The 27,318-nt window shown below is 41.9% G+C and overlaps 1 protein-coding gene and 1 pseudogene across 5 annotated transcripts in view; both read right to left on the reverse strand.

The window, feature by feature from the left end:
* Positions 1-3,186, reverse strand: part of LOC147718727 (uncharacterized) — a 30,232-nt pseudogene extending 27,046 nt beyond the window's left edge.
* DOCK11 (dedicator of cytokinesis 11) overlaps positions 1-27,318 on the reverse strand; it is a 1,133,414-nt gene that overhangs the window by 894,923 nt on the left and 211,173 nt on the right. For all 5 annotated transcript variants that reach the window (XM_086918718.1, XM_086918717.1, XM_086918722.1 and 2 more), the window contains 2 exons: positions 24,991-25,073; positions 8,620-8,689 (listed from right to left, as the gene is read on the reverse strand). In XM_086918718.1, the coding sequence (XP_086774844.1) occupies positions 8,620-8,689; positions 24,991-25,073 (153 nt within the window). The remainder of the gene's footprint in view (positions 1-8,619; positions 8,690-24,990; positions 25,074-27,318) is intronic.

Raw genomic sequence — 27,318 nt, forward strand, 5'->3', positions numbered from 1 at the left:
CGTCATTCATGCAAATCCAGGGGGGTCCCATGGGTACCCCCATGTGCCCCCACGCTCCCCCAACATCCTGGGGCCCGCAATGGGCCCCCAACTCAGGAATCCGCCAGCCTTTCCGTGGCGGCGTGGCTGCTTCCCACTGGAATCCTAATATGGCTGGCGGTGTATAGCAGACACCGCCACCATATGCAACCCTTTTCCGCCCAGTCGCGCCGTCGACCGGGCGGAAAATCAGCGCACTGTCTACCCGTCCGCCGCGGTCCCCTCGCCATCATAATATGGCAGATGGGGAACTGGGAGAGTGGCGGGGGATGATGTAGGGCGGATCGTCTCTGCCATGCGGGCGGTGGCGATCCACCCTACATCATAATAGACCCCTATGTGTTTGAATCTCATTACCATATCAAGGCCAGTCTGAAACTACTTCACTGTCTCCCAACTGGTACCGAACTAAATGTAACTCTCTCTTGCATAAAGAGTACCTGGTCTAAAGTGCAAGTTTTCTTCAAAACCTGCTACATCAATTACCTACAGTGGGAAGCTGACATCCGGCCAGACTTCAACTACTGAATCCAACAACAATGCTTCAAAAGACTAATGCAACATGGAAGCACTAAGTATTGTATTTCTCAACGCAAACTGGTAGTTTCTCATTGCGAGCGGTCGCGAGCATGCGCAACCACTCGCAATGAGAAACCTGACCTCCCCGTGTTGAGAATCTCGCCGGGATGTCATTTTGCTTGCTCGCGGTCGCGAACATGACGTTGAGGACCGCGAACAAGCAAAAAATGACCGCTGCACTATGCTACGCTGCACTACTCGTGTTCGCACTGTGCTACGTGCAGCTCGCGTAGTGTGAAGTTGCGCAAACTATGCGAGCGTAGCGTAGTGCTTCGCCCAGGGTTACTCAGGAGACCCAGAGAAGCAAATTGAGGACTCAAGCCTCGGTAGGTATATGTTTCTGCACAAGGGAGACTTTAGTAAATGTCCATGTTTTGTAACAGTTTCAGTTAAATACTAATTTACTATCATCTGAATAGACAAATGTAGAGAAGGAAGGGCTTGGTATACTCGTTCAGATAATCACAGGAACAGCTATCAAGGTGAAGAAAAGCATTTACTGGAACATTCCATAGAGAACCAGGCATAGTTGGGAAGGACCCACAACCTTGAAATGCGACATGGACCAATTTACAGTCACAGCTAGACTAATTACATAAGATTGTACCAATAGAGGCAAAGTATCTTGTTTTCCAAGTATCCAAGAAGCTATCACCCAGATTCATGAAGAACACATTTTGCGATTCCTTAATAGCGAAATTTACCGATTCGCTATTAAGGAATAGTAAAATGCTATTCATCAAGAAATCACTCAAGAAATAGCGATTTCTAATTATTCCTTAATTGTGACTCGCAAATTGAGAGTCGCAATTAAGGAATATCTCCCCATTCATTCCTATGGGCCTAGAGGTCCATAGGATTGAATGGGAAGACACTCGCAATTTGCTAATCGCAAATAGCGATTCGCAAAATGAAATTGCGATTTCAAGGGTGCAGGGGTGTCCAAAGGACACCCTGTAGCACCCCTGAAATGTGAATTTACACTGATGTCCAAAGGACATGTGTGTGTGTAACATGCAACTTAGAAAAATGCATTTAAATGCATTTTTCTAAGTTTTTGCTATTAACCACGAGGTTTGACTTCGTGGTAAATAGCGGTCCTAAATTGCGAATTCGCAATTTTTAAATGTTTCATGAATAGCATTTAAGGAATCTCTAATAGATATTCCTTAAATGCTAATCCTCGCAAATTTGCGAATTCTTTATTAGCGATTTTTGCATTTGGGATGATGAATCCCAAATGCAAAAATTGCACTCGCAAAGGGCCAGATTCTCAGAATCTGGCCCTTTTGCGAGCGCATTTAGCTTGATGAATCTGGCTGTATGTATTTATTCTTTTGGCTGAAAACAAATGAGACTGTTAAGAATGAAAATTATGTTACGTAATTTTAACATGCAACTATTTGGAGAGTGGAGCTTGCATAACTATGATGTAAAAATTCAAAACTATTCAAATTGTGCATTTAGGTTTGCATTTACTTAGAACCTGAGATAGAGAATGTTGATGCACTGTAAATATTGTATATATCCAAGGACATATGGTTCTAGACTGCAAAGCCTGGTAGGCCATACAAATGGCAGAGGGCGTATTATACACATCCTAATAACTTAGCGTATCATATGCTGAACTCCACACCATGTAGCGATGTGAGGTGCATACGGTTGTCGTGTCCTCTCACCCAGGAACTCACGCATGACACAATGTGCATCTTGCAGGTATGCCTTTATTTGTTGGTTCACATCATGCTCGGATCATGACCTCCTGTCTCGAGGCCCAGCATCAGAATGCCCTCTTTGTCCGCCCCCTGACCGGATGTGGTGTCCGGTGTCCTCTCGCCCCTGCGCTGTCCCAGGGTCCTAGTGCCCTTGTCCTGGACACGATATCTCCCCCCTTCTTGCAAAACAAACATTTTCCTTTTGAAGAAAGAAAGAAAGAAAGAAAGAGAGCGAGAGAGAGAGAGAGAGAGAGAGAAAGAGAGAGAGAGAGAGAGAGAGAATTGATGATGTGCGATGGCCCATAGGCCCCTTCCTTTACACCTCTTCAATTGCTTTCTTTGGTTCATCTGTTTCCTTCTTGACCGCTGTTTTCTGATATCCGCTTGAGCTTCTTCCTTTGTGTGTCTTTCTACAGTTCTTGCTTTTACCTCTCTGCTTCTCTTGCTTCTGCCTTGCTGATATGCGAAAGGTGCCCTGTGACGTGACACTGTCCAAGCTGCCGCCTTTGCCATCCGTTCTTTTGCTTTTGTCATCTTCACTTTGCCTCCGGGATCTCGTTGCCACATTTCCTCGCTTGTCCTTCTTTGACCATCGCAATTTCTCCTTTCTTTTATTGGTAAGTCTCTTCGGTCTGCACTTATTTTCTCTTCCACTGGTGGCCGTCTCGTCTTGCTCAGTCTGTTGGGTGTTACTATCCATGCCTCTTCCATGGTGTTGTCTTTCTTTGTCTCTTGTTCCAGCTCTGATGTTGTTGCTGATATCGGTGCGTTGTTCTCTAGGATGTAGTTTAGGTGATCTTCTGCCCTTATTCTTGCGTCTTTTTTTTTTGTATGGCCGTGGATGTCTGGACATGTAGTCTGCTAGATTTTGTTCTCTTTCATGCTTGTTAATTATTTTCACTTCATAGTCCATCAACCTTCTTCCCCACCTTTCTGTCCTTGGTGGTATATTTGCTTTTCGGTTGCCATAAATCTTTCTTAGCGATTGGTGGTCCGTCACTACTGGTGATCTTGGTGATTCTTTTTCTGCTTTGTATTCCAGGTGATCTACCATTGGTGTTACCCAGGCTGTCGGTCCGTCTGTCGGCGCGATGATTTCTTGACTCATTAGTGATTTTCTCCCTTTCAGCTTTTCTAGTCCTCTTATTTGTTTCTGATATTCTCTTGAGATGTTCATGGCGCCGCTGTTGAGCACGAGCGTCGCTTTGTGGGGCCCCACCTGTTCCTCTTTTCTATTTCTAGCACTTGTTCACTGACTCTTCGTGCTTTCTGTCATTTATTTTGTCCTTTTGCTCTTTTTGGCACTTATTTTCTTCCTTTGTTTTACTTTATTTCGCCTCTTCTGGGCTTTCTTAGTCCCTTTTCCTTATATTCTCTTTCTTCCTTTGTTTCACTTTATTTGGCCTCTTCTGGGCTTTCTTAGTCCTTTTTCCTTATATTCTCTTTGTGATCTTTTGTCCCTTTTTCTTCCTTTGTTTTACTTTATTTGGCCTCTTCTGGGCTTTCTTAGTCCTTTTTCCTTATATTCTCCTTTTCTCTTTGTGATCTTTTGTCCCTTTTTCTTCCTTTGTTTTACTTTATTTGGCCTCTTCTGGGCTTTCTTAGTCCTTTTTCCTTGTATTCTCTTTTTCTCTTTGTGATCTTTTGTCCCTTTTTCTTTCTTTGTTTTACTTTATTTGGCCTCTTCTGGGCTTTCTTAGTCCTTTTTCCTTATATTCTCCTTTCTTCCTTTGTTTTACTTTATTTGGCCTCTTCTGGGCTTTCTTGGTCCTTCTTTCTTTTATTTTCTTCTTTTTCCTGGTATGCACTTGTATTATTTCTTTGTCTCTTTGTTTTATTTCTTTGTCTTCTCCTTTTCTTTATTTCTCTTTTTTCGGTGCGCCTTTCTGGCACTTATTTCTGTGACACCACGTGTCCTTGGTGCTGTTTCTGTACCTCTTTGTCCTTTTGTGTCACTTCTGTGACTTATTTCCCTTTAACTTTACTTTAAATAACTCCTTTTTGTCACTTCTTTTTCACTTTTCTTTTATCACTACTTGTTGTTCTTGTCTTCTTTCTTTTCCATTTCTTTTGTCTCTTTATGTTACTTATTGTTGCTTATTTCCTTTAATTTACTTTAAATCACCCTTTTTGTACCTTCTTTTTGCACTTTTCGTGCTTTCTCGCGCTTTGCCTGGCCTCAAAATGGCCGCCGCGCTATTCCTCGCTTCTTATTGGCTCCCGCGCCTGGCTTAAAGATGGCCGCCGTTGTTCTCGCGTTGTTTCCCGTCCAATCAGGACTCTGCCTGGCTTTAAAATGGCCGCCCGTCTGTTCTCTGTTCCTATTGGCTCTCGCGCCTGCTTCTAAGATGGCCGCCGAGACTCTCGCGAGAGCTCGCGCCGATTCTTTCACGTCTTCGCGCTTTTCCTCGGCGCTTACCGCTTCACTTGGTCTTCTCTCTCTGCAGCACTTGGGGTGGGCTCCCACGTCGCTGCACGTCTTCTTTTAGCACTTCCTTCTTCGCTGCACTGTGATCCATGTGGGCTCCTGGTTTAAAATCACGATCTTCTTCACGTCGCTGCTGGCCTCCTGATGATGCCGCACCTCTACCTCTGCTTGCGCTGGACACCGCATCCCACCTCTCGTCGCCAGTTGTCGTGTCCTCCCACCCAGGAACTCACGCATGACACAATGTGCATCTTGCAGGTATGCCTTTATTTGTTGGTTCACATCATGCTCGGATCATGACCTCCTGTCTCGAGGTCCAGCATCAGAATGCCCTCTTTGTCCGCCCCCTGACCGGATGTGGTGTCCGGTGTCCTCTCGCCCCTGCGCTGTCCCAGGGTCCTAGTGCCCTTGTCCTGGACACGATAACGGTATGTGTCACATAAATAATGCAACGCTTTGAGGAGAAGCCTTCCTTCTGCTCCGTAATAGGCACTCGAGGTAAAATGGAGCTGACTTAAGCATACCTCATAAAACCTTTTTAAAACGTGCATGCATATAAGTCAATCCAATTAACAGTTATGCTCGCTCTGAGCAGAAAGAGTGCCTGTCGTTATGCATCCGGACTGTCCACAGAGCCCACACACAACTCGGAATGTCTCTGGGTGGATGCACGAATTTCAATCAGAGATCGGAAGCACAGAGGGGCAATCACTGCTCAGTTTCTAATGTGTCATATGTATGCGTTTTATGCATTGCAACACATAAAACAGCCCGTCTGAGCCAGTGCAACTGTGGACGATGAAGCCCCTTGTGATGAATGTAAGCACAGTGCCATGAACGATATCAGTTCAAGATACAATGTTAAAAAATATTTACAAGAGTCCTGTGCAGAGGCTCAAACCACGAAGGTATGACTGGTTACTAGCAGTGAAGAAGGAAGTGTCGTCAGCAGCACCGGAGCACAAATACACTCTTATAATTTAAGTGGAGCTGCAGAATGTTGGCTAACCCTTGGTGCGACTGGATTGAAAAGGACTGTCAGAGTGCTGGCAGGCAGCAGGGCCAAGGGGCCGACTCTAGTCCTGGCAGTGGCCTCTCAGTTCCTCTGACAGAGCAGCGCTGCCGAGGCTTGCTCTGGTGCATCGCACTCTTTATGACTTCTTTCAGAGCACTTTGCTGTGGTGAAGTAATCAAAGCCCTTGCTGAAGGAACAGGATTCCTTGTTTATACTTTCTCAGCGCTCACCACAAACCCACCAGCTCAGTAGCTCACCAGACTTGTGCTTCCCACACGGAAGAAATAAACCGGTCCTGATGGCTGAGCTGACTCTGCTCCAGACTGTCACCATGTGTGGAATTTCAGTGTTATTGAAATGGCCTGGGCCGGATTTAGAGTCGCGTGGTTATGGAAAACCTCTCAGTTTCAGAAGTGAATGATGTCTGTAGTAGAAGAACCTGCTGGCTGAATGTTTAATCGGACGATTTTCCACTGCTAATGAATCCCAAATAGCCCTTTCCCCATTGACAATTAACCTGAAATGCTAAGAAAAAAAAGACACCGTTTGGAATTTTTTTTAGACTAAGGAAAAATTCAATGCGCCCCTAGCGCCTTTGCTGGGGCACAGACATTTATGTACGAGTCTCAACAAGGGGCCAGAGGCAGTTTAGATTGTTGCCTTACCTTAATAAAAAAAAAGCATTAAGTGTCGGGATCCTTGATGGGGTACAGACATACACGTCTTTGCCCGAGCAAGGTGCCAGATGCAAATACAAACAGCCTCCGCCTTCGTGCTGGGGCCTTGACTCACAAGTTTGCCCCCTCCCCCCACAAGGAGCCAGGTTTTTTTTCTTATGATATAAAAAAAGTAGAATGTCTAGCTCTATTCTGGAGCACAAGTGTGTGCCCCAGCAAAGAACCAAGCACTGTTTGGATTTTCTCCTAGGCTGAAAGTATCCAACCAGCTCTGTCTTAGCAAGGAACAAGAGGCACTTTCGTTTTTTCTAAGCATAAAATAAATCCAAATCGCCTTTGGCTCCTTGGTGGGGCACAGCACATGTCCGTGCCCCAGCCAGTTGCCGGGCCAAGAAGAATTCAAAACTGGGCCTACATGAGCATTGAATCAGGCAGATGCAGTTCTTAGTATTGCAGTTAGCATGGCTCTTGAGCTGCCATTTTGTGAGTAGTCCATGGTCAACTTGTGTCACACACACGCGCATGGTACTACAACTTTACTGGGTGTCATTTGTATATATATGTATACGCATGCATGCATATCAGTATATATATGTCAGTATTTCTATATACATGCATAGGTTAATTTCAGTTATTTCTTGAAAAAAAAATTAATCCCCTTCAGTCTTTGACCCATTCCTCCTCTCTGACTCATTCCAAACTTTACAGACCGCTATGAAATCCCAAACATTCTTTACCAATCTTCTACCTCAGGTTACCTAATTCACCCAACTAATAGGCACCCATGTCCACTACTCCCAATAACAATTCAAAACTTCCCTTTTCTAATCCACTTCCATCATTCTATCCTTACTCAAAACACTACTATACACAAGACCTCCAGAGCACACATTTACCGCAATTACCGCAACTATTCTACAAGGAAAAAAGGAAGCACATACTACTAAACTATTTACTATTTAATCCTAGTGTTCCGGAGTAGCATGCTACTCGAAGCAAAGATGTTTAACATCTAGTCAGGGGTAGAAGTACTATGCAAATACAATTTACTTTAATGCAAGTTGATAAAATGAGGCTGTAAAATTAAGAAACAGGACTGATACCAGGTTTTCTGATTTCACATTTTGCAATTCAGCTACCAGATAAGTATCTCTTTCCCTTTCATATTTCATATTAGAAGTTACTGCTTTTTTTTCAATTCTTGGTGCATGAGACTTGAACGTTGAAGGCAGATGGAAGTCACGTGAAGGGTCAGTTTGTTGTCCACACCATTCATCTGCTTTACGTCCCCCTTGTCCACCTTTTTCACTCTGCTGGGAGAGGTGCGACCCTTGGGCATGCTATAGACAGTACTTTGCTGCCCCCGAGGTAATGTTTGCGAGTACCCATGATATAGACCATCCGTTTTCATGATCATTAAGAAGAGCACAAATTACACAGTGACACCACTGGATTTATTCCTGAACTTTAATCTGGGTTTGATACCCTGTACCACCGCTCGCTTTCATATATATTTGGAGAGTGCTAAATCAGGCACTAAATATGTGTGTAAACATAAAGTCTGATGATTTAACTTGGTAAAGCACAATCAAACTTTTCATATCAAGTACCACAAACCTTTGGACATGGAGAGTGTTCCTGGTCTGGAGCAACCTCCTTTAATGGTGTCAACTGGCACAAAGCAATATAGGGGATTGTCCTGACCTTTTACCCTGTCAATTTACCTGGGGTAGCACCCTGTTGATGCCACATTGGGCACAGGAGGCTATGAATGTAGTAAGAAATAAGTAAGTACTGATAAGGAGGAACCAGGTGACACATGTTTAGAAGAGTCTAAAAAGATGGCACATCTGATTCCCCCAACAACTCTAATACTGTCCATATTAAATGAAAAATTTCCAAACACAGAGATCAAATCTTTAAGACTTAGATTTAAATTAAGATTGAGATAGTGTGAGTTGAGGAGGTCATATCTGAAATATTTTACAATGTATCTGTGTGAAAGTGGGTAAAATACCAGGTTCAGTATGAAATCATTCTCGAGCAGGAGGCCATCTTACAGACACCTCATGCTGTCACGTCACCATGCTTCTTATTCTCTTTCCATACATCTTGAAACATTTAATTTCACCACAACACAGTGAATATTATAGAAATTCTCCTTACCTCATCCTTTTCAAAGTCTTCATCAATTTCAAACACATGATTAGGAATCTTGTCGGGTCTAAGCGATTTACTGAAAACACAACAATTATTTCATGACTCACTGTTTTTGATGATGAGAAGTGTGTAAAAAAGCTGACATATGTTGTTTAAAACCATAAATGGTACAATATTTCACACTTGCATGCATTATGACATAGGGCCTAATTTATGCTTTAGCAGATTGATAAACTACAGTCCCCATTCCGGAGTACTCCTCCATGGCGAGGGTACTCCGTCTGCCAAATTTAGAGATGTCTTCCAGCCCAGTGGACATCTCTTTTACCTGCAGACACCACTGTCGCGGTTAGACGGACATTTCTGTCAACATCAAGGAACCATACGTCAAACTTTCTATATGTTTTTGTTTTTAAAAACAAGATCCCAAAACAGCATTTTTTAACAAAAATTAAAAAAGCAATGATCCCCACAACCTGGGAGTTTTCTCCCTTGGCATGGGGGTGATTTTACAGTTTTCACTGCCCCTCACCACCAGGCCATCTGTTTGCCCACTCTAAACTGGGCAGGGAAATATATATATATATATATATATATATATATATATATATATATTCACAGAAAAAACCATAGGTTATAGACCATATATAGTTAGGAATTTGCATTTACAAAACCTTGAAAATTCACTGAAAAAACCATAGGTTATAGACCATATATAGTTAGGGATTAGCATTTAAAAAACCTTATTTTATTTGCACAAAACCATTGAAATTCCATATATAGTTAGTTGCACTAACTATATATCGCGGACCCGCAATCCACTGCTAATGATGTCACATATTACATCATTCATGACATGGTCAGTGACATCACTGATGACATCACTGATGACATCTCAAATGACATCACTGATGACATCACTGATGACAACACCCAGTGACTGTATGTTTCTGTAAAGTTAAAATATGTCTTACATATTGAAGAATGAGTGGATGTATAAGTGTCTGGATGAAGGATTTAGTAGGTGCATGACTGACTGTATGGGAGAATGATTAAATGTGTCTCACTGAGTGCATGGGTTAGTGATTAAAGTGTCTTAATTTGGCAATCATTATTTATGTTCTTCTGTAAACTGCTGCATGTTTAAATCAGTAGCTATATCAGTAACTATATGGGTATTGAATGGTTACCCAAGTATTTGTATGGGAGACTGAGTATGTGTGTGGGTGGCTGGGAGGTGTATAACTCTGTGCATAGATGTGTGAGCAGTTGATTCCCTAGGTGTATGGCTTCAAAAGTGCATGTAGAAACAGCTGTATGGACAGTTGACTGTGTGCATGAGTATATTGGTTAGTGAATGGATATCTCAGTTCTACATGTCAAAGTAAGTACATATGTAAAACACACTCCATGTGAGAGTTGACATATATAAATAACTGAACATAAGACCCAGTGAATGTGAGAGTGGCTGTATGAATCATTGTGAACTTGTATCAAGGATTGTATAAGAGAGTAAATATGTGTTAGTATATGTTTGAATAAGTAAGGTGTGTATAACTGTATAGTTGAGGAAATGGAGGTGTGATTGATTCTTTGCATGACTGACTAGGTGTGTGAGTAACTCCATGGATGTGTGACAGTCTGTGAGTGCCTGTTTACACTGAGTGTATCTAAGGTTATATTAGAGTCTGAAGATGTATTATCACATAAATGATATCATCAGTGATGTAATCAGTAATGTCAAATGAGATGTCAGTGATGTCATCAGTGATGTCATTTGAGATGTCATCAGTGATGTCATCAGTGATGTCATTTGAGATGTCATCAGTGATGTCATCAGTGATGTCACTGACCATGTCATGAATGATGTAATATGTGACATCATTAGCAGTGGATTGCGGGTCCGCGATATATAGTTAGTGCAACTAACTATATATGGAATTTCAATGGTTTTGTGCAAATAAAATAAGGTTTTTTAAATGCTAATCCCTAACTATATATGGTCTATAACCTATGGTTTTTTCAGTGAATTTTCAAGGTTTTGTAAATGCAAATTCCTAACTATATATGGTCTATAACCTATGGTTTTTTCTGTGAATTTCATTGGTTTTTTAAAAGCTAATATCTATAGCTGTAAAATATATTCTTTATTAAGTGACGTATCATGTAGCCCGTGAGACGCCTCATGATGCATCGCATAACCGTGACGTATCGTCTCTGCAGCGCAAACCAAACCCAAAACGTAAGCGCGCCAAAACACTCTTAAAGTTATATATATATTTTTTTAACCTTAATTAGACAAAATCCACACGTGCACATATCACAAACGTTCAAAAAACACAATATGTCGGACTCCCGTTACGCTGCCGGTTAGCTGCCCGGTTAACGTACCAGGAAGCACCTTTACCGCGAAAAATCACATTTTTTTTTTCACCCCCCAGGGAACTTTAATAGCCCCCTCATCAATCCTAGGGGTTCAGGAGGGGTCTGCCTTACCCCTTTCATTCATTTACACCTTTTTTCCACCTCTTGTCTCTCGATCCCACAGAGAGACAAGATGGCGGCCGCTCCAGACTGTTTACAATGATAACAGCCAATCAGCTTCTCCTCAGACTCCCGTTACACTGCCGGTTAGCTGCCCGGTTCGCGTACCAAGACGCGTCTCTACGGCGAAAAAATCGGATTTTTTTTTTTTGGGCCCAGCGTGGCTCTATAATATCCCCTCATCAATCCTAGGGGGTCAGAAGGGGTCTACCTTGCCCCTTTCCTTCATTTCCCCCTTTGTTTTGGCCTCCTCTTGTCTCTCGATCCTACCAAGAGACAAGATGGCGGCCGCTCCGAACTGTTTACAATGTTGACAGCCAATCAGCTACTCGTCAGACTCCCGTTACACTGCCGGTTAGCTTCCCGGTTAGCTGCCCGGTTCGCGTACCAAGACGCGTCTCTACGGCGAAAAAAACGGATTTTTTTTTTTTTTTTTTTTGGGGCCCAGCGTGGCTCTATAATATCCCCTCATCAATCCTAGGGGGTCAGAAGGGGTCTACCTTGCCCCCTTTCCTTCATTTCCTCCTTTGTTTTGGCCTCCTCTTGTCTCTCGATCCTACCGAGAGACAAGATGGCGGCCGCACCGGACTGTTTAGAATGTTGACAGACACCGGAGAGCCAATCAGCTTCGCTTCGCAAAGTTCCGATAAGCGAAAAGTATGCGAACCGGATCGCTGCCCGGAGCGCTGTTACAGATATATATCTTGATTTAAACGTTAATTTCTCAAAATCCACTGAAGCACATATATTGAGACCTAGCAAAGGCACATCGGGCTAACAGTCCCTACAATTTTGCCAAGTTTCGTGCAAATCCATTCAGCCGTTCGAGCTAAAAGTGAGTCCAACCGCCCTATGGAAAACTCAATGTTAAAAACGCGTTTTGGGACCCCCCTTTTTTCTCAGCCCCCCCTTGACGAAACCCCCCCAAATTTCCAGGAGCTGCTCAGAAACAAAATGTGCCATTTTCCTGAAAATTTCAGCCGATTCCGTCCACAAACGCCAAAGTTATTAGACATAGAATTTTCAGAAATCCCATAGGGAAAAAATCCTAACTATATATACCTACTGGCGACCGCCAGTAGGTAATATATATATATATATATATATATATATATATATATATATATAGGTTGATTCCTGCTTCCCAGGCTGTAAGCGCAGAGAAATACGGACCACCACACAGCTTTCAGAGTGTTTCACATCCAAGGTTTATTATCCATTGGCAGTTAAGGTAGGCATGACGCGTTTCGGGCAGGAACTGCCCTTGATCACATGGCGGACATGCAGTAATGTTCACTTTAAATAGGGCACACACTCATTTTTTTCACAATGACACCACGTGCTCTAGTGATAAACACTGAAGATAGACTCCAGGTGTGGAGTATTTACATGTGTACAGGATTAGTTACAATTGCAAAATAGCGTTTTATATACACAACAGCGTATTGTCAAGCACTCATAATATCGACATTAGTCATTGTAACAATGTAACATTTATAACCGCATAAATGCGTTAGGTTGTGCAGAATAAGCTAGCAGCATGACATAGTATGAAAAATACATTCAATAGATAATATTTACATCTTGATTTATATGCACAAAATAAATAACATATAAATATGTTAAAATTGGTTATTTAAAAGACCCTGTTAAAAAGCCATTTAATAATGATTGTGTTACATATACACATTGATGTTGTGCTAAAAATAGATGTGCAAATAACCTTATATGTTGCCGCAATGGAAATCAACATTGCCAAGATGTAATGGTAGTAAGTACATACTTAAGCTGCCTCGCTGAGATATTACGCTTAAACCTAGCGTTACATGCTGTGTAAGCAGTTACCAATTAAAGTGCTAGTGCTGGAAATGGTTAACCTAAATAGTTTGACTGTCCAGGTCCCGGGAGAGCACCATTAATGAATTAGGTAACCATGTATTGCAAGTTCATAATCCCAGTTTTTTAAAAAGTGCTGAGTGATAATAGTGCAAAAAGAAGAAATTCTTCTAAAAAAGTGATTGTGGAAAGAAGTAAAATTTAAGGTTTGATAGAAGAAGCCAATCAACACTTCTCATGATATCGCTCATTTACAGATATAGCTACCAACAATTACTGGCAGGGACTGCATATTGTCGTTATGGCCATGATTGGAGAGATGGTTGTAGGGACAGGACAAGGTGAGTTTATTTACAGAAAGGTGTGCATGTCCTCTCTATCGTTAAGGCCGTTAGGATGTTTGCTGTTAAGATTAAGGATGTATCTTGTCTCTAATTGCCTTAAAGCCTTGTCTCTGTCTCCACCTCGCTTAACCCCTTAAGTGCTGCGTCGGTGCGTTGGCCGACGGCAGCACTACCTCCCCAGTGCTGCGCACGACCATTGGACGTCCATTCAGCACTGGTTCCAATGGACAGCGCAGCACTGGGGAGGGATGTTTACTAGCATCTATGAGGTTAAGTACCGGTGCCTGATCAATCACAAAATAAGTAAGACAGTTGGCGTCTTTGTTGTGACTTATTTTAAAATGTCTGGCTACCGGATAAGCCGGGTCACAATTAATGATGGCACGGATGTGCTGCAGGATAAGCATGTGTACCGGATTCTTCGTGCTGCCTACATAGCGTAAGCCACATGTACAGGTAAGAATATATACGGCATACTCAGTGCGGCAGTCGTATTTACCCCTTATAGGCTGTTCTTTGGTTTTAAAAGGGGTCCTGTATGTGGTAGTATTGGCTCCAAAGTTACATGCCCGACAAGTCGTGCATTTGCGAAAACCGTTACTCGTAGGAAGCCACGTCTGAATATTGGTAGTCCCAGTGGGGATCTCTTTAGATAAGAGGTTAGCCATGTTTTTGGACTTTCTAAATGTTACACTGGGATGTTCTGGTAACGTGGTTTTCAAGATAGGGTCAGTTAGAACTATGGGCCAATTTTTGTTCAGGATATTGCGTATCTTGCGTTCCTGTTTGCTGTACGTGGTGACCAGTCTAGGTGAACTATCTTCCTCTGTTGTGTGGATATCTAACTCAGTGGTGCTAGGTAACAAGGCAGATCTAGGTCTTTCATTAGTTTTCACCATGGCTTTGTTAAGGATGTCTTTTGTAATGGCAAAAACCCAGGCAGACTTCAAACACAAAAGCTGGCTAAATAGTAGAAAACACAAATATGAATGTGTACTGGATAAAAAGTAATGCAATGAACTGAAATGATATCAAAAATAATTGAAATTTAATAGATAATACACTCTTCACATAAAATACATAAAAAACATGTGGCTATTATTTAAGTATACATTAGAAGCACATCATGATACATAAAAAAAGGAATTTGTTGTTTTCCTTTTTACGAAGATTAGGGCTGTGTGTTACGACTTAAGCGCATTTGCAGCACTTCGGAACAATTCGATGCCTGTAGCCAGTCATGTTTGGACCGTATGCGACATAGGGGTTACAGTGAAGACATCCTTAACAAAGCCATGGTGAAAACGAATGAAAGACCTAGATCTGCCTTGTTACCTAGCACCACTGAGTTAGATATCCACACAACAGAGGAAGATAGTTCACCTAGACTGATCACCACGTACAGCAAACAGGAACGCAAGATACGCAATATCCTGAACAAAAATTGGCCCATAGTTCTAACTGACCCTATCTTGAAAACCACGTTACCAGAACATCCCAGTGTAACATTTAGAAAGTCCAAAAACATGGCTAACCTCTTATCTAAAGAGATCCCCACTGGGACTACCAATATTCAGACGTGACTTCCTACGAGTAACGGTTTTCGCAAATGCACGACTTGTCGGGCATGTAACTTTGGAGCCAATACTACCACATACAGGACCCCTTTTAAAACCAAAGAACAGCCTATAAGGGGTAAATACGACTGCCGCACTGAGTATGCCGTATATATTCTTACCTGTACATGTGGCTTACGCTATGTAGGCAGCACGAAGAATCCGGTACACATGCTTATCCTGCAGCACATCCGTGCCATCATTAATTGTGACCCGGCTTATCCGGTAGCCAGACATTTTAAAATAAGTCACAACAAAGACGCCAACTGTCTTACTTATTTTGTGATTGATCAGGCACCGGTACTTAACCTCATGGATGCTAGTAAACATCCCTCCCCAGTGCTGCGCTGTCCATTGGAACCAGTGCTGAATGGACGTCCAATGGTCGTGCGCAGCACTGGGGAGGTAGTGCTGCCGTCGGCCAACGCACCGACGCAGCACTTAAGGGGTTAAGCGAGGTGGAGACAGAGACAAGGCTTTAAGGCAATTAGAGACAAGATACATCCTTAATCTTAACAGCAAACATCCTAACGGCCTTAACGATAGAGAGGACATGCACACCTTTCTGTAAATAAACTCACCTTGTCCTGTCCCTACAACCATCTCTCCAATCATGGCCATAACGACAATATGCAGTCCCTGCCAGTAATTGTTGGTAGCTATATCTGTAAATGAGCGATATCATGAGAAGTGTTGATTGGCTTCTTCTATCAAACCTTAAATTTTACTTCTTTCCACAATCACTTTTTTAGAAGAATTTCTTCTTTTTGCACTATTATCACTCAGCACTTTTTAAAAAACTGGGATTATGAACTTGCAATACATGGTTACCTAATTCATTAATGGTGCTCTCCCGGGACCGGGACAGTCAAACTATTTAGGTTAACCATTTCCAGCACTAGCACTTTAATTGGTAACTGCTTACACAGCATGTAACGCTAGGTTTAAGCGTAATATCTCAGCGAGGCAGCTTAAGTATGTACTTACTACCATTACATCTTGGCAATGTTGATTTCCATTGCGGCAACATATAAGGTTATTTGCACATCTATTTTTAGCACAACATGAATGTGTATATGTAACACAATCATTATTAAATGGCTTTTTAACAGGGTCTTTTAAATAACCAATTTTAACATATTTATATTGTTATATTTGCCTTTGCTTCATGTCACGTTTCATGTCGCGCGCTGCACTCGCGCTGCTCCACTTTGTGACATGTCCTGTGTTCTATGTAACGGTTGGCAGTTGCCTGTTTCATCTTGAACACGATGGTTGGGTTTTCTGCTTCGCATCTTAATAAACTAACCTGAACTACACGACGCTGGTATCCCGCATTCAACTTTGTTTACAACATTTTTGGCGACTGGCGAGGGCGGAGGATAGATAACGTGTGGGAGATTGCTGCCAGAAAAGACGAAGCGAGGAAAAGAAAACCCGACCGGAAGATTTACCTTCAAAGAATGAGCGGTTGAAAGTAAGCCACGAAGGAAGGTATGTCGTAAATCACTCACCGTGAAGGGAAGTGTGCCCAAGACTTTATTTTCCCAAGCGCGACGGAGCGTTAACTGTTGCTCCTTGGCCCGTCGACGCAGACAACAGCGCCCCTGGCTGCAAGTGGTCTTAAAAGGGAAATTACTCTTGAAGGAAAGGCTATACCAGTGAGCCCCACTGCTCAGAGGGCGGAGTATATTAAAAGGGAAACGCACAGCCAAAGGGAAAGCGTTTTTAAATAAGATACCACCGCTATTCTTCCTACAGTGACACACTCACTTCCATGCAAATTCGCTTGTGTGTGTCACGTTGATTTTAAGACGTTTGCAATCAAAGACCACCGTCGTTGGTCAAGAGCAAATTCACAGTGACACACTCACTTTTAAATCGATCTCTACAGTGTGCCACTCAAACTTCAGTGACACACACACTTTAAATTAAGACATTGCGAATATTGCTATATGTGTACAATTTTGCCTGTTTAAGTTATCTTTATTGTAGATTGTGTACTACTGCAGAGTATTCACTATGAATGTGAGCAATGCTATTCAAGCACCCGTTCCTTTCCTGAGTGCCCCTGGTGAACCCTCAATGGAGTGGGATGACTGGTGTGAGGCGTTTGAGAATTACATAATTGCTTTAGATGGTACAAAGTTCTCTGCCATCAGGAAGAAAGCTTTACTGCTGGGTGCTCTAGGCAAAGAGGGCCAAAGGGTATTTAAATACTTACCAAGTCCACCTCTTGACATTGATGATGTTTACAAAGATGCTCTGTTTAGACTTTATACTAGATTTGCTAAACAAGAAAATGTTGTAATGCGCAGGCACAAATTTTACACTGCCCCTCAGAGAGAAAGTGAAACTATTGATGAATTTGTTTCTAGGCTGAGGGAACTCTCTGTGAAATGTCAATTTGGGAATATTCAGGATGAGATGATTCGGGACCAGTTAATTGTGCAATGTTTTAGCAAGAAAACACAGGAAAAGTTGTGGGCAGCTAAAAACCCCACCCTTACTGAGGCAATTACCATTGCTAAAGTCGCTGAAGAAAGCGATAGGTGTATGAAGGAGCTTAAAAGAATACAACTGGGACACACTAGTTGTCAGGAAGTTGCAAGCTTACAGGCAGATGCTTCAGAAAGCATAGCTTTAATACAAGGGAGGCAAACAAATAAGGGGGGGAAACCCACAACCTCATTTAATAAAGGCGTTACAAGCAAGTTTAAACCAGCCACACGTTCTTGTAATAGGTGTGGAAGCCCCTTTCACTTAGCTGACTCAAAGAATTGTACAGCTTTGTCCAGGGATTGTCTAAAATGTGGGAAGAAAGGGCATTATGCACGAATGTGTAGATCAGTTGGCTCAAAAAAGGTTGCAATGGTTGAGGCTGAAGTTACTGATGATGAAGCAGAGGTTATGATGATTACGTCTGCTGGCAACCTGGAATCAATGGAGAATGTTGTCTTATCTCGGCCCAAAGCAGATTTTGAATTGAATGGTGTAATTGTCAATTTAATGGTGGATACGGGATCACTGTACACGATCATCCCTAAGATATTATACAATTCATCTTGCTCTGGTTCAATTTTAGTGAAATCTGATATCACATTAAGGGGTTACCAGGGTGTGAGCATTGGTGTCCTTGGATACTTTGAGGCAAGTATCAAGTTTAAAGGGAGGGTCACTCAGGGGAAGGTTTACGTGTCCCCACATGGCCCTGCAATTTTGGGGTGGTTACACCAATATGAACTTAACATAAGGGTGAACCCAAGAGCTGATCCACCTGTAATGTGTATTGACGTTGAAAGTGTATGTAATACAGTCCATGATAACTTAGAAACCATTCTTAAAAAACATGAGTGTATCTTCAATGAGAAGTTGGGGGAGGCCATTGGCTATCAGCACATCATCAAAACCAGAAGAGATATAGCACCTGTGAAACACACTGCAAGGAAAATTCCCCTTTCTGCAAGAGATGAGGTCAGGAAAATCATCAAGCAGTTGTTAGAGGATAACATAATTGAGCCTGTGGAGGCCACACAGTGGTTGAGTCCAGTGGTGATCACACAGAAACCGGACAAATCTTTGCGCTTCTGTGTGGACCTGCGAAGCCTTAACAAAGCGGTGATAATGGATAGCTTTCCGCTTCCGAACATTAATGAGATTGTCCTGAGCTTGGGTGGAGGAAAGGTATTTTCAAAGTTAAACCTTCGCAGCGCGTACCATCAGGTAAAGCTCCATCCGGACTCAAAGCAGTTCACGTCGTTCATCACACCGGAGGGTACTTACCAATTTAAAAGACTCCCTTTTGGCCTCTGTTCTGCGGCAAGTGCTTTCCAAAGGATCATTACTGATGTATTAAAAGACATTGAAAGGGTAGTATTTTTCCAGGACGACATCCTGATCCATGGTTTGGATGTGGGTGACCATGATGTTATTCTGGACAAGGTCCTTTCTGCTCTTTCAAGGGCTGGTCTAACACTACGCAGGGAAAAGTGTGTGTTTGCTGTTAAAGAAGTGGACTACTTAGGGTACCATGTATCTGGCCTTGGCATACAACCCAAGAAAGACCTTGTAAGTGCAATATGTAATGTGTCTGAACCTGATGACAAAGACAAGTTAAGGTCTTTTATGGGCATGGTTGAGTACTATGCAAAATTTGTAAAGAACTTTGCTGAAAAAGTCGAACCCTTACGTATAATCATGCGGAAAGGGAAAGGTTTCACTTGGGGTGCAGATCAGAGGAATGCCTTCCTATTGATCAAACAGAACATATTAGATGCTAACATTCTGTCAAGTTTCGTACAGTCTTATCACACCTTCCTAACTGTTGATGCTAGTTCCTTTGGGATTGGTGCGGTCTTAACACAGAAAGGGGGTGGCAAAGAGAACACCATTGCATTTGCGTTGCGTTCTCTGACTGAGACCGAAAGGAACTACTCAGTCATAGAGCGTGAAGCTCTTGCTGCTGCATGGGCAACTCGCTATTTCAGGGTGTATTTATGGGGAATCACCTTCACACTCAGGACTGACCATAAGCCCCTATTGAAGGTCTTGGCCCCTGGCGGGATTAGGAACTGCTCTGGGAGGTTAGCGAGACTTGCCGTTTGTGTACAAGAGTTTACTTGTAGGGTAGAATATTTACCCGGTTGGTGCAACAGTGTCGCGGACTGTCTTTCTAGATTACCTGACACCAAAGAACCGCCCAAGGAGTTAGTGACTGAGAATGTAGTTGCGTTTTTAGATGACTTGGAAAATGACTTACCTAGCTCCATATCTAGCAGGGAATGGATTGAGGAAATGGCGAAAGATCCTGTTATGGCTGGTCTAATCAAGATGTGCAAAGAAGGGGTGTCAAGGCAGAGCACTGTCTCATCTGCTCTTAGGCCTTATGTTCAGTTACAGGACGAAATTTCTTTACAGGGTGAGCACATCCTTGTGCGAGGAGAGAAGTACGTACCTCCGACATCCCTTAGACCCCGCATCATTGCGCTGGCGCATGAGGGCCATCTTGGCCAAACCCTTACTGGCAAACGGGTCAAAGCGGATTTTTGGTGGCCAGGTGTAGATGCACAGGTGAAGGGTTGGGTTGAGCAGTGCCAGGCATGCAGGGAGTCTGAGAAGAGGTTACAGGTTTGTGCCAGTAAAGATGGCATGGGGAGGATCATTGCAGACGATGGTGAATGGCAGAAGGTCTGCATTGACTTCATAGGTCCTTTTCATGATCTGACCGATGTTGAGAAATTCGCCTTTGTTTTGGTTGACTCAACTTCCAGGTGGGTTGAGGTCGCTTTCATGAAAAGCATTACTGCAGAATCCACTATCAAGGTCCTTGATGAAATATTTCGACGTGAGGGCATTCCCTCAATGGTGTTAACAGATAATGGTACGCAGCTTACCTCTGCCATTATGGAGGAATATTTTGCTTTCCATGGTTTGAAGCACTTGCGTACATCGCTCTACAACCCACAAGGGAATGGACTTTGTGAGCGAATAAACAGGCTTGTTAAGGGTACTATGCAGCTCGCTTTAGCGTCAGGTCGCCCTGTGCAGAAGGAGATCAAGGAAATGCTGTGGGCGTACCGCACTACTGTTCATAACAACATGTCTGTAACACCTTTTGAGCTCATGAGGGGAAGGGTGGCAGGCACTAAACTCATTCCCACTTGGCTACATGAGAAGAAAAAGGGTGTGGGGGGCGACTTCATAGGGAAAGCTGTCTCTTCCAAAATAGCTGAAGGGGACCTGGTAAAAGTAAAACCTGGGGGCAATCAAAGGATGTTCAACAAATTTAGGGGACCCTACCAGGTAAGGTCCGTAGTTGGCAACTATGTTAAGCTACAAAATGGTCAGACGTGGAATCTCCGCAGGGTAGCACTTTACCAAAGAAAGCCTAAGTCTGTTCCTTCAGTTCAAGTTTCTAAGGATGTGATCACTGATAGAGTTTGCAGACCTCTTCGCTGCAAGGTGGCTCCTGCCTATTTGAAAGACTACGTGTAACTTCGTCTGTTTAAGGGAGGATGTGGGGTTGAATGGTCTGTTTTATTTTGTTCTGCATTTCCCTGCATTTCCCAAAACCAAGTGATGGGTTCAATGATGCTTTGTTTTTCTTGTGTTTCACCTTTTCTTTGTAAAGGGTTACTATGAGCTTTTGATTTACTTATGCTGTTTGTATCTTTTTTCCTTCTCTGTCTAAGGAAAGGAGATGTGTTATATTTGCCTTTGCTTCATGTCACGTTTCATGTCGCGCGCTGCACTCGCGCTGCTCCACTTTGTGACATGTCCTGTGTTCTATGTAACGGTTGGCAGTTGCCCGTTTCATCTTGAACACGATGGTTGGGTTTTCTGCTTCGCATCTTAATAAACTAACCTGAACTACACGACGCTGGTATCCCGCATTCAACTTTGTTTACAACATATATGTTATTTATTTTGTGCATATAAATCAAGATGTAAATATTATCTATTGAATGTATTTTTCATACTATGTCATGCTGCTAGCTTATTCTGCACAACCTAACGCATTTATGCGGTTATAAATGTTACATTGTTACAATGACTAATGTCGATATTATGAGTGCTTGACAATACGCTGTTGTGTATATAAAACGCTATTTTGCAATTGTAACTAATCCTGTACACATGTAAATACTCCACACTTGGAGTCTATCTTCAGTGTTTATCACTAGAGCACGTGGTGTCATTGTGAAAAAAATGAGTGTGTGCCCTATTTAAAGTGAACATTACTGCATGTCCGCCATGTGATCAAGGGCAGTTCCTGCCCGAAACGCATCATGCCTACCTTAACTGCAAATGGATAATAAACCTTGGATGTGAAACACTCTGAAAGCTGTGTGGTGGTCCGTATTTCTCTGCGGTTACAGCCTGGGAAGCAGGAATCAACCCATATTCACTGCGGAAGTTTCTGGTTGCTTTCGCCCTTACGGACCCCGCCCGATTGTCGGAAGCCGCCTTCAACACGATATATATATATATTTATATATATATATATATATATATATATATATATATATATATGTATATATATATATATATATATTTATATATAATCCAATACAGAAGGATTACTTTATTGCAACATCATGTCAGGATAAATATCACCTAAAGCCCTGAAGAAGTGAGTCACTTGTGGAAAACTTGTTGGCTCGGCTGTCGATTGTTTGTGTATAACTGAAGAAATTTGAAAAATATCAACGTGAAGAACTTTTTAAAAATACAAACTTTACAAGGATCTTGTTGTGGACATTTCATTTTTTCTCAGAGCATGAACCAAAAAAAAAAAACTTTTGGTATATGACCACTTGGTGACAGGAAGATAAGATTAGTGCTTAATTTGTAAGTAAATCAGTGCCATAGCCCTCGTAAGGAGGCTACCGCAGCTTGCACCACCCATTGCCCATGCTAGCGACACCAATGATAGCATCAACTCAACTACTAACCATTATAAATCTACAAGGTTGACATTGTACACTAATCCTGGCCCCTAGAGCAATAAGAATGGCTTGGGTGACAAGTATTAAACATTTTTTATGTATATTGAAGCAATAAACTACTGCTGGTCTCTAAATTATTCAAACAGCGCCACCCTGTGGGAAACTGTTTTAAGTGCCGGTGTTGCTAATGAAGGGCCGAGCACCGGAAACCACTGTCTCAAATTTAGCATTGGATAAGATGCCAATTGTCAGTAGATTATGAGAGTACTCAATTAGCACAATGCCAATGCAATGCAAAATGTTTTTTCATGGCACTGGATAGCTTTCCTACTGGACTCAGAAAAGGTATTTCCTACTGCAGCCAAGAATGGCACTTGGAATCCATACTCCACTCCCAATCATATCTTCTGCCTTTATTCCATCGCACTTTAACTATCTTAGCTCTCTCTCCTCCTCTCCGCTTTTCTGAAATTGTGATACGTGATTTGAGTTATCTTTTTAGAAACATCTGAGACAGAACTGCTGTATAAAAATCTGAAGTCCTTCGGGCCCTCCTAGGAACTGATAGGCTATTGAAAGAAGGCACACAATTTTATCACGAGTCCTCTACCCTTTACAACAAGTTAATTATTTTAGAGATTATAACATAGAAACTCTCTAAAAGACAGAACTGGTCCGAGTGCAATCTGGTCTACCTAATTGGCGCAATTTCATTAAAAAAATACAATATATTGTTTAATTATATGAGTGCAGATAATCTGCAAAACAACAGTACTGCTCTGACCTTTAGAATGCTTATCGGGCACAGAAATATTTTCAGCAGTTATGAGCTCAGCAATTGTTCACAATACAAGTAGAAAAAAAGAATGCTGTTATTACTGGTTAGCTGCTCCTTGTATAAGGAGTGTCGGTCTTGCAGGGCACCTATTTGTTCCCAACACAAACATACTTCTAGCGGTATCATCACTTTATTTAAAACCTGGCTATACATACTTAACCCCATAACAACATAAACACGTATTTCACTATTTGATTAGAAATAGCATGCAAAATTCCCGTTCAAACTACATAGTTATTGTGAATGGTTAAACTACTTTTTAGTAAATTCAAGTTTGTTATTTTTGCATAGAGAGCCTTGGTCTTGTAAGATGAGGTCTTTTGAGGGCACTAACATTTTTCTCACATTGTCAATACGTTTTTGAAACACACAGTAAGCATACTTGCCACCATAAAAAAAGCCACTCAAAGCACTGCATAATATAAAAATATAAACAGAATTAGCACTGACAGCGGACATTTGGAGCTGGACAGCAAATCAGAATGCTCATTTTGGTGGCTAGATTTTATGTTACCATGGCTAAAGCCATTTGTAGCTTTTTTTTTCACGTCAGAAAACGTTTATTAGAATTTTATGCAGACAGAAAATACAGGTAAGAAAGTACAGATAAAGCATTCTACATAAAGGGTGATACCGACAAGCTGTGTGAAAAACAACAGTATATCCCATAATAACCAATGTGTTACATATTTGTGGAGAGGAGGTGTGAGTGTGTTGGTGTTGAGGTTCGGTTGGCTAATGTTTGCGTGGTAAGAATGTGAGATTATTTACTAGGTGAAGACTGTACGGTATCTCCCGTCTCAGGGGGCGTGGTCATCAGGGTCTAGCTATCATCTTGGATGTTGGCTGTTACCGAATGCAATGGTTTTCTCTCTCTGAATCGACCCAGCAGGGCCTGGCAGTTCATCACACCCTCCGCTGCCTATTACCGCCTGCCAGGTCTGGGGAGACTGCGGGGAAGTGTTGGTCATTATCGGTGGGAGATTATGCGCCGGGTGCCATCTAGTTTCAGCATCACAGACACACCCTACCTATATCAGAAATACTTAAATCTTTGCAGATTGTTGGAAAGTGGGTTATCATATTTAACTGAGGCCAGTCCATTGTGATAAGTTATACCTGTTATTCCAATTCTCATATATGCCAAATATTATCATAATTTGCCCCTGTCTTGTACAAAATGCAAACCAATTAAATAGATTTTCTAAAAGCTGGTCTCAGTTTCTATTGTCAAAAAGCCCAATCCAATTTTTTCCAAAAGTCCCCAAACTGTAAGTACTTCAGGAAAGTCTTCAGAATACATGCTGAATATCAGCAAATCATGTACATTTCTTACAAATATATTCCCAAATTGCTGTCCCCACCCCAGTTCCTATCTGTTATGTGTTGGATGCGATAAACTGGAGTGTCGAGGGGAGATTAGTGAAATTTTGAAAATTAATATATAAAAAAATCTTGATACGTTTTAAGTAAAGCGAATAAACAGGATCATGGTAATAATGCACTTGGAGAGATTTAGTTCATTCTTCACTTTTTCCATAAAAAAATGTCAAAGATTTTCTTTGATTCACATTTGCACTATTTATATGGTACTGTCCTCAACTGAAACACATTCTATCACATAATCAATTTTCCATTTTCTCTATAGAAAACTAATTTAGTAGGCCAGAGAAGGAACGTGGGTAGCATTCTCTGACAAAGGTATTTGTTTATTACAGTATAGCAAGCTCCAAATATTCGATTTTACTCACCCAGGCAGAATTCGAAAATCCCCAGAATATTCTTCATATTTATAATTTACAACCTTCCAGTCTGAGTTGTAAGATTTAATGCACTACAACAAGAATTAACAATTGCATTAATGAATTTCAATTCATGATTTACAATAAGAAATTGATCTACAGATTTACAAGTCGTTTACTGATTAGGAAAGTTCTTATTTTTACAATTTACAGCTGTGGCCAGGAACACAATACTAATTCTCGGACACTTAAACAGCTAAGTATGTTAAATTACAAATGACCATTCAATCCTCTAGTTTTGATGCAACAAAAAAGCACTCAGAATTCATAAAAGCGCAGGGGAAAAAGTCTGAATTTCGCATGTTGGATAACTCATCGATTAGAGCTGATTTCTGAAGCATTCACAAAGAATCCGATGAGTGCGCCTGTAAATGTATCATACTCATTCATTTCTTGAAGAACACCAGTGTGTAAAATATGCACCAATGGGATATTTACCAGATGGAAAATTCTGAGTGTGCACATGTGACAAAAATGCGCTCTGCCGCAAGCACCTTTGTCATCCATTTCAGTGTAAGGGGTGCCCCCACAACATTATTACCACTGAAAGGCCCTAAATCGAAGCTTAGGCAGGAGCACATTTACAGAGTTGGAAACAACCTGCAAGTGCCCACAATTATTTGGGTTTGTGGGTGATCTCCTACTTTAGGAAGGTGCCTCACCCTTGATTTGTGAGGATGGCAAGTCCACTATGCATACCGTTTTTTCTGCATTTGTAGAGATATCTTAATCAGATAGCAAGATTGAATGCTACTTTATTAACTTTTAGTAGGAACATTCAAGTCATTGATAGGGCTATTAGGTGGTCTCCAAGGCAATGCCCTAGCCTCCATGATCTTCAACGCGTACATAGAGCGCTGCCATATGCTCCCAGTCCATCTCAATATCTCCAATCACCAAATAATTGAATCGTGGAGATCCTCTCTCCATTTCAATTAAATCCTACAAAAACTGAATTCATTCTAATTAACAGTGGGAAAAAGCATCGACTGATTTAAATCCTAAATAACAAAACTACTTCTTGATGGGTTCTGTCCTTCCCATTCAAAAGCAAAATCTCTAGGCTTTCCCAAGTACCCTCTTCTCCCCCTCAAGCAACATATCATCAGAAAAGCCCTTACAGCCTGGCTTTAATCCTGCTCCTCACGATTAAATAACTTTTTGCACATGTGGTAGAAGCCCTGTTTTCCATCCATATGGTTGGTTTATTGCCTATCAAGCCGGCCTCCAGACTCCACTATGGTCCATTGAGCAGCTTGTCTAATTACCAATAAATGCAAATCTTATCATTTTGTTAATATTGATTTTGATATACGCAATGATACATGTTTGCATAAAAACGAAATCGAATCACTGTTGGCGAAATCACCCAATATGAACTCTCCTTCGACCCCAAGTGAGAAATACGTAGTCACCGAGGTCCTGTGACCTAGGCCTGAGGCAACTGATTGACAGATTACAGGAGGAGTGACCAGCCGCGGTCCCTGCAGGTAATAGCAGTGGGGCCAGGTAAGGGGGCATTTTGAGGGACGATGCTCAAGTAAAATTCAATAAATAATTAATTTACCATCAGCATCATTCATCAAAATCCCCCCTAACCCGACCCCACCAACCCACTGCTGTTACCTGCATGGACTGCGGCTGGAAGTGACATATAACCAGCAAAACAGATGTGAAAACAGGAAAAAATGGATTAATCCCACAGATAGGCAGCGACACCACAATGGTCCGGGGAGATTGGCCCCCAAAAAATGCGAACATGGCTGGAGGGGTGCACGTTCCCAAAACACCATAAAGTTAGATGCCACATGAAGTTAGGAACACTCAGCCAATCAGGACACATCACACGCGCAGTAATCACACGCTCCCCATGCTGGAAATCCGGACACGATACCCACTGACCCTCATTGTGTCCATGCAAGGTCGAGACCATCCTGCATTTGTTACCAGGTGAGAGTAATTTATGACTCCACGACTAGGCCCTCATTCCTCTTCCAATAAAAGGATTCTTTGAATTGTTTTACCATGCTCCAAGAAATGTATATAATAGCGCTTTGAGTCAGTCCTCAGACGCGTTTCTGTATGCTGTACTCCTGGCCGCAGTGTTTAATTAAAGCAACTGCTCCTGTTTTCTCAAAAGCCTCTTGTCTTTGTTTTTTCGAGTTAAATTTATATTCAAGCAACAATTTCTCACCTCCGACCCATTACCGATGAGTCACTCGTTACCTTTTCTGCTTGCATCCACTTTAAGAGAATCTGCATCATTCACAATGAGTA

The sequence above is a fragment of the Lissotriton vulgaris genome, chromosome 4_1, assembly GCF_964263255.1.
Source record: "Lissotriton vulgaris chromosome 4_1, aLisVul1.2, whole genome shotgun sequence".
Taxonomy (NCBI): domain Eukaryota; kingdom Metazoa; phylum Chordata; class Amphibia; order Caudata; family Salamandridae; genus Lissotriton; species Lissotriton vulgaris.